At 40.0% G+C, this 8,813-nt stretch overlaps 1 protein-coding gene across 1 annotated transcript; it reads right to left on the reverse strand.

Moving 5' to 3' along the window:
* On the reverse strand, positions 1 to 5,520 carry LOC119414183 (adhesive plaque matrix protein). Its single transcript, XM_037681283.1, has 4 exons — positions 5,360 to 5,520; positions 3,432 to 3,547; positions 608 to 2,770; positions 1 to 39 (listed from the first exon to the last, which is right to left on the reverse strand). Exons 1-4 carry the CDS (start codon positions 5,475 to 5,477, stop codon positions 1 to 3), a joined length of 2,436 nt encoding a protein of 811 aa, XP_037537211.1. The 5' UTR covers positions 5,478 to 5,520.
* Between the last annotated feature and the right edge of the window lie 3,293 nt (positions 5,521 to 8,813).

Below are 8,813 nucleotides of genomic sequence, written 5' to 3' on the forward strand. Positions count from 1 at the left end.
CTAGTTCCCTTTGCTCCACTGGCGCTGATCTTTTAACACCTGAAGTCCAAAGTTTAGAGGGGTCATTAAAACCTTCAGATTTCCTTTGTTCCAAATTTGGCACCTCAGAATGTTGGGGTAAAAATGCCCAGGGAGGATTGGATGAATCTGTTGCAAAATAAGGGTAGACTGGTGATTGTTTTGTAGTCTTTATAGGACTACTAGATTGTGCAGCAGGGTTGCCATCTGGTGGTTGGAAATATTCTTTTTGACCTGCGGCCCAAGGGAGCCAGGGAGGTGAAATGTGAGCAGCCACAGGGGCTTTTAAAGACTGCAATATTGCCGTTTCTGAAAGCTTTTGAGGAGTCTGGCCACCCTCCAAGCCCCTACTAAAGTCAGGATATACAGCCTGAGAAAATGGCTGCCTGTTATAAATATGAGAAACATCTTTACCATCCTGTCCAGTAGAAATATGGAGATGCTGATGAAATGCAATTTGTAGGCAACAATTAGAATGTCCAGATGGACAAAACTGAGAACAGTAGGCAGGCTGAACATGAGCAGCAGGTTTGAGGAATGACGATGTCTCAGCACCTAGTTTCCAAGATAGTTGACAAGGCCCATATACTTTTCCTAGAATAATATCAGTTGGCATCTTTGCAATCTGGCTTTCAGTAAGCAGCTGATCATATAAGCACATCTGGTGTGCTTCACCCTGAAGAACTGCAGGCTGTGATGGCTGAGGAACAAGTGTGGGTTCTTTTACTGGCTTTGGATGTGTATGTAATTGGTAAGGGTGGAGCAGCTGGTACATTTGACTGTGGGAGGGTTCAGGCAGTGGATCAGAAGGCTTTGAGATCAATTGAAGTTCAGGTTTTCGCAAGTGGGAGAATGGCTGGTTAACAGGACCCTGAGGAATGTCTAGGTCCGATGGCTCAGAGACTGTGGGGATTGACGTTAGTTTTGATTTAGTGGGGAAACGGAAAGAATGCTGGTATGCCTGGCTCCGAGGGGTTGACGGTTGTAGTGGTTGAGTAACAGCAGGTTTTGAAGTTGACTTTAGTTGGGTAAAGTAGTCCAATAAAGGCTGGTAGGCTTGCCCTTGAGGGGTTGCAGGTTTTGGAGGTGGGGTTACATTAGATTTTTGAGTTGGTTTTAGAGAAAAGTAGTGCAATAAAGGCAGGTGTGCTTGACCTTGAAGGGTTGCAGGTAGTGGTGGAAGAGTCACTGCAGATTTTGGAGTTTGTTTTAGTGGAGTATGGAAGTGGAAGATTGGCTGGTATATCTGGTCTTCAGGGGTTGCAGGTTGTGGTGATTGAATATCAGGTTTGGGAGTTTGGTTTTGTTGTATCAAGTAGTCCAATAAAGACTGGTAGGCTTGGCCTTGAGGGGTTGCAGGATTTGGTGGTGGGGTTACAGCAGGTTTGTGAGCTTGCTTTAATTGATAAAAGTAGTCCAATAAATGCTTGTATACTTGGCTTGGAGAGGCATTAGGTAGTGGTGGCTGGGTAATGTCAGCAGGCTTTAGAGTTGGTTGTGGTTGAGTAAAGAATTGAAAGAACTGCTGGAATGATTGGCCTTGAGGAGTTGCAGGTTGTTGCGGCTCAGCAGGTTTAGGAGTTGGCTTTGATTGGGTATAGAAGGAAAACTGCTGGTATACTTGACCTTGAGGAGTTCGAGGCTGAGGTGGCTGAGTAACATCTGGTTTTGAAGTTGGCTGTAACTGGACATAGTAGGGAAAGAATGCTCGATATCGATAGGTCTGGAGGGCTTCATGTTGTGGTGGCCAAGTAACACCAGTGGGTTGTGAGGATTGTCTCAATAGGGTGCATAGGAGGTATAATGATTGGTACATTTGACCGCTTTCAGTGTATAATGGTTGAGACATGGGTTTAGAAGCTTGCGTATCCTGGGTGCATGAGAGGAAAAATGTATGGTATTCCTGACCCTGAGGAATTTTATGGTGTGGCTGTTGTGAAGCAGTATTTAAGGCTAGTTTCAGCTGGGTACACAAGAGGTAGAATGGTTGGGATACCTGGCCTTGAGAAGCACCAGCAAGTTTTGAAGCCGATATCTGTTGAGTACAGATTAGATTGAGTGGCAAGTTTTCTTCAGGTTGAGGTTTTTCAGATACTAAGGTATGCAACTTCCCAGGTTTCTCAGGTAATTTTTCAAGATAGAGTGGATAAGAAAGAGTTTGAGGTGAAGTTTGTGTATCAGAAAACTGATCAGGATGCCCCTGCTCTTGACCCTTTGGGTAACTTGAAGGTGGCTCTGCAGTTTTCAGAGGCAACTTTGGTGAAAGATGAAATTGATACTGATCAACCTCATGTTTAGGTGGTGGTGATTTAGTCACTGGTGGCCACATTGGCAGAAACGCAGGCAACTGATTAATGGGAAAATGAAAATCTGCACCTGCATTTTGAGTATTTGCAGGGTTTGTAGGAGTAAGGATATGTAGTGGTTTAGTATGGGTGGTTTCTGGACTGCCAGAGTAAGGGTAGAAATAACTATAGAAAAAAGATGGATCAAATCCTTTTGGAACTTGATTTGGCTTGCTGGGAAGATCTTGGCTTTGAGGAAAATTTGGAATCTGGGAGCCAGTTTGACCAGAACGAGGGGATAAACTAGGATATGGTGTACTGAAAGGAGTCATCCAGCCACTTGGCTTTTCACTTTGCTGTAGAGGAGCTTTTGGAAAATCTGTGGATTTGATATCAGCTGCCAACAGTGATGGACATGAAATCTTGGTTTCTTTATCTGCAGCAAGTTCAAAGGTGTACAATCCATCCTACAGACAAAGGTCAGTGGGTTAATTTTCTGCCTAAAAAAGGAGGTTAAGTTCAGAACTAGTGAATTAATGTGCACAAAAAGAGTTGGTTATTGATAACTTCTTGAACAGACTCAGTTAAATAAGGACGTTTACATTTGACAGGACTTAAGAACTTGTCTGAATTAATCTAAAACCAAGAGATTGTTACAGGTTTAAAACAGTTCCAATTTCAAGTTTCGTAGTTCAAGCGAACACCATTTGTTCACATTTTACATTGCTTTCAATTTTGTACTACACATTTGTTCACATTGCATTCTATACTGTATTTACAAGTACAAGTAGTACGACCAGTAGCGCTAGTACTTCTGGGGTATCCAGGTGTTGGCAGAAATTGAAATGCAGCAATGTGGAAAAGTTGAAATACCATTTGCATGAGGTGCTATAAAAATTTTTTGAAGTCGAGTTGTTTGAGGGTTGCAAAATCAACTTTGGCCATAGCCAAGTTTGGTCTAACCATCATCTAAGTCCTGTCAAACATGAACCAACGTTCCAAACTGAGGCTTTGCAAGAGAGCTACCTAACACACAATTTACCATTTACACAGAAACCAGCTATAATATGGCAAAACTTTTCATTTAAAGAAAAAGAAAACAAAAATGACGTAGAAATTTTACACCACCTTTTTTCTCAGGCAAGGGGCAAAGCGTACAGAGATCACTACACCTTCAGGATGTTCAACAATTCCAAACGCACATCTGCGCGCAGCTGTCAATAAAGGCTCCCAGTTTCCATTTACTGCAAACATAAAACAAATTTATTACAGTGTGTGTGTGGGGGGGGGGGGGGGGACTTCAGGGCACAGACCATCAAGGGTATCCACAACTTTACGCTAATCACATCCTCAAACTAAATGACAAGCCAAAGTATTTCAACTGTATTCAACAAGGTTGAGTCTGGTCCTCTGTCAGATTCATCTACACAGATTGTTGTGCATGCATCAGATATTTCAACCATTTGTGTAACAAAAAAACAAAAAAAAGCCTAAATGTAGAGCCCACCCATTAACTGTGTGATTTGATGAAAACAAGTTTACAGATAACATATCCCAGCCATTTAGAGACACATGCAGACTGAAGTTCAGTTACAGTTGAAAATGTTAAAACTTAAATAAATTGAGTTTACCATATTAAAAGCACTAAAAACAAGCAGTGACACATTTAAAAATGTAAAAAAAACTAACTACTATTGCAGCTTTAATCCGTTTCACAATAGTAAATTAGGCCATAAGGGGCTGACTACTTTCAAAATATCTCTGTGGCTGAGTGCACAGATTATTATTTTTTTTACCCTGCAATCATTAGGACATGAAGCAGAAAGACATATGCAGAGGGGAAAGTAGACAAACCATGCATGCACAGGTGAGATCCGATAAAAAAATAAAAAAAAAAGGTAAAAAGTCCTGCTTTAATGTCTGAAGGCCAATTGTGAAAAACTAACACTAGTGTTTGGTTATTTCAGATATTTTTTAACCATGACTGGCATCAATTACTGAAGATAAATCAAGTCCTTGGTGAATACAGATGCAAAGACCAGTCATTTCTTGAAATGTAAATCCAGGATTGTATGAACTATGGCCGATGTCCCAGAGAGGCCTTTGCCTATAGGCTTTTTGTATGGTGGGGCATATCCCTTTTTCATTTGTATATTTGTCTCTGAATGTTGTCTGGTTCTGGATTTTTTGTTCATTTAAAAAAAAATATATATATATATATATAAACCTGGTTCAGTTTTGCAATTTAGGAAATGTACAATTTACAAGTAATGTAATTTATCTTGTAGTTTGGAACATTGTCAAATTAGGTGAAAAAAAATGACAGTTACGAATACAAAAAAAAAAAAAAAGGTTAAATCATGTCATCTGGACAAGTTTGTTTTTGGAAGTAAAGTTTTGTCTTTCATCCAAACACACCAGTCTGTGGCCAGCCAACCCAGATCTGTCCTATAAATAGCCCTTATGGATGAGTTTCAAGCCAGTCTCCTGCTGAATTCCAAGAAACTGGCTTTAAAAACATGCAAAAACATGTCCCAAACAAATCGATCATCATGCATAAAATGTTTTAGGCCAGATGTCCAACTTGCTACTCACAGAAACAGCCTGAGGACAACCAAGGCCAAAGTGGTTCAGAAAAAAAAAAAAAAAGGTTTGGAAGCTCATCATCCAGGTAGATAAATACAAAACACAAACCTGTTTTGTATTTATTTACCTGGATGATTGAGATTACAAACTTATTACAGTCATGAATGTTGCTCTATGCAAGCAGTGTTCACATCACTGACGCATTTCAAGAAACACTTCACATCTTTATACACCAATGAGTTTAATATCTTCAGTAATTGCCATAATTTGTAGTCAATTTATAATTAAAAATAAACGGGAGCGTTAATTCACTGGATGGTTTGTCGTTATTGTTTTGAATGGGCATTGGATGCCAAGCTGGATTTTGATGACCTACAATCCTTGCATGATTAACGCATATGACTGAAAGATCAGAGGACACTGCACTGAACATGATAGAAGACATTTGGGAAAGGAAAAAAAAAACTTACTATTTGCTTTAATGTTGGAGGCAGAGTTGGTCCATTCAGTTTGCACAACCATGCCCTCAGCATGGCAGGTGATCATTGGAGGGTTTGATGACACGTGTTCAATCATAGGACACGACATTTTCACCGGGAGGCCCCACCAGCGCAACGGAAGAACGTAGCTGTTCTCCTACAACCACAAGAGAGTCAAACTCTGAAGGAACTGGAAAAGTCTGGTTCAAATGTGCATGTTCTGACCATGGAAAGCCTACCTCAATGACAACAAAGCAACCATCGTAAGGCGCTACCAAGACCAAATTGCTTGGAGTTGACCTTATGGTGTAACCACAGCTTGAAGGCAACTTGGTCAGAGACAAAGGAGACAAGTGACCTGAAAGGTTGGAGGCTCATCAGTACAACACAAAATGTATAATCAGACAACTGATGAACAAATGAAGAGAAAACTGAAATATTCACCCCTGTCCACAAAGATGAGAGCTGCAGGAGTAAACACAGCATCCTGAACAAGAAGCTTCATGGAGTTCTGTGTGCATTCAACCTTCGAGTCAGATTTAAGGAGGCGGTGTGTTGCTGCAATATCTGACTGTGGCCAGTCGTAGTCCTGGAGTTTCTTGGTCTGCCACCAGCCTTTAAAAACAATTTGTACAAGTTCAAATACCTATAGCAGGTAATTATCTTGATGCAAACTGAATCATTAGAATAAAGTCAGTCGTAATACAAACATTTAGTGGTACATACCCATGTCTGCTTGGTAATCCGTTACTACGTCCAACACATTCTCTGTAGAATTGGTTCCATTAACTTTAGCAGATGTCTGTGAATTTAATCCAATTAAGAGTCTTCCGTTGTGCTGATGACTTCTTCCAACTTGACTTTGAATATATTCTGAGTTTATTTTCTTTTCATCCAGCCCCTTAAGCCTGGTCTTTTTTGTACAGTGGCAAAGTGAGGTCACAAACACTAAAAGCCCCAAGCATAATACAATAGCACTGCCCCAGTTCACTCTACACGCCATGAGCACAAAAACAAAAAAATCACTGCACACAGGCAAACTGCCTCAGCAGTGTTTCAGCAAAGTTAAATACACCTCCTAGCAGGTCTGTTCGAACCCCAGTGCTCTAACTCTGCTCCTAATTATGGTCAATCAGACACCTGATGACTGCAGGTGTTGGTGGTTGTGCCGAGGGTCACGGCTAGGCAGCTGCCTGAGAGAAATGTTTTATGATAAATAAATTGATAGCTCCAAGTCAGTTCAGACTTTTAAATCACATTAACTTTAAATTAGATGTATCTTATATGTTGCTCAAAAAATTCTTAAATGGTAAAGTGATTTTTTTTTTTTAAACTGCAGCAGGCTTTCAACACAATTTCCATTTTAAAATCTCATACCTTCCTGCTCTTTATATTTTTTTCATTAAATTCAGAAACCGTTTTTAATGTCCAAATACGAACAGTAAAGATTTATTTACAGTTAGTATTAAATATAATTTTGTATAGTGTAATTTTTTTATTTTTTTTACATGACAATAACAATTTATTACTGCTCCAAAAAAAACATAAAAATGTTAGTCTCAAAACAAAAACAGGTGTGTGAAAACAACACTGTTTAGGTTTATTATCTTTAAGGGATAGTTCAGCCATTTTAGATCAGTGTTTTTCATTAAAGGTTGTGGAAAATGAGTATCTTACCTGTTGTAGATTGCTCTTTGAATGGGCTGAGTTTACAAGGTAATAATACCTAGGCCAATTAAAAAGAAAGCTAACTTACTTAAAACAACTCAAGTATTCTAAATTTAATAGTAGCTCATGCAAACTTTTTTAAACCGAGAACTTTCAGAAAGTAAGAGCCAGAGAGATTTATTTGTCATTCGTATCTCATTTGGTACATGTGGTGGAACGAGATTATGTACGCAGGGTCCCAGTTACATCCAACAATAAAATGTAAAAGAAAAACAGTAATAAGACCTAAGATATGAACTAAGAAAAACATCAACTAAATATACACTAAGCACTAGGAGTGTTCCTGCTTGTTTGCACTGCGCTGTACTCCACTTCTTGCTTGTGGAGCGGGGCTCGGTCTGTTTGCATTCACACTGTACTCAAACCGCGCTGGAGTTCCCTTCAACTGGACCGAGACCTAGGTTTTAGCCCGGGCCAGAGTTTGCCTTTTTGTTCCGAGACAGAGTTCGATGGCGCGTTCACACCTCCCCAAACGAACCGGACTTTCTAGGAAAACGAGCTAGAGTTCGATTAAAGCGGACTAAACAGGGCTGGTGTGAATGCACCCTTAAGCCGGGAGCAGCACTTCCTCTTGGCTCCCGTTGGAGCACCTCTGCTGCAGCTTCCAGGTAGATGACTTTAAGATCTGCATTCTGCGAGCATAGTTTTGAGTTCGCTGCTGATCGCTGCTATATTTCATGGCAAATCCACTCTTATTCTCATCAGTTCAGTTCGGCTGTAATTCACACGCATAAATCGTGCAGAGTCAGGCACGGAGTCAATTTCAAACTCCCAAAAACTGGGATTGCACCGCTGCAACTGCTCTGATCGCGGCCATCTTGGCAGAAAGCTATCTCCATAAGGTAAGACATTATTTTTTTACTTTTCCACCAAACCCTACTTCCAAATTTCAGAAACATCCCATTTCATCATGTCTTCAAGCCTCCTTTATGAAAACATATTGTTACATGTTGAACTGTTGCCTTTTAGAGTGAAATAAAAGCAATATTTGTTTTAGGGCTTGACTAGCATCTGTGATAAATGTTGCACATTTTTACAGCATCCTTCTGAACTTGATTACTTATGGCCATACTGAGAGGTGCAGGCAAACAAAAATGTTTCTATTTCCATATTTCATGAAATATTGGATGGATTTTATTGAAACTATTAAAAAGTAGTCATGAGTTGTACATCTAAACAACAGCTGTTGCAGCTGTTGACCGGGGGGCTGATCATAAACATATACTCATGTTGGGAGGATGCTTGAGAGGAGCGCTACATCTGTAGCATGTTAGCTTAGCAGTAAGTGTGATGCTGTCAGACGCTGCAGGTGAAAGAGACGCTTTGTGTTCAGGTGCATTAAAGTTGAAAAGTCTTTAAAACCCCAACACCTTATTGTCCTCAAGCTTCATGAGAAACATCCTTTAGATGAGTAGTGTTGAACACAAGTAAAAAAGTCCAGTTATGATGTTTTTTATTTCTCCATAAACACAAATAGTGCCGACCTGATGCTGTGTGTTAAAGTGTATTAAAGTTGAAATGTCTTTAAAACTCACAGCTGAATTTACACAAACTTAGTGAGAAACATGCTTTAACAGGAATTAAAGTAAGGAAATCTAGATGAAATGTTGCTTTTTTGTACACTGGTACGTGTGCATGCGCACACGCACGTGCACACCCTGTAGTGTGTCCCCCCCACATTACAGATGCTTCTGACGCCCATGATCTATATATATAT

The sequence above is a fragment of the Nematolebias whitei genome, chromosome 9 (genome assembly GCF_014905685.2).
Source record: "Nematolebias whitei isolate Nwh7 chromosome 9, NemWhi1, whole genome shotgun sequence".
Classification (NCBI taxonomy): Eukaryota; Metazoa; Chordata; class Actinopteri; order Cyprinodontiformes; family Rivulidae; genus Nematolebias; species Nematolebias whitei.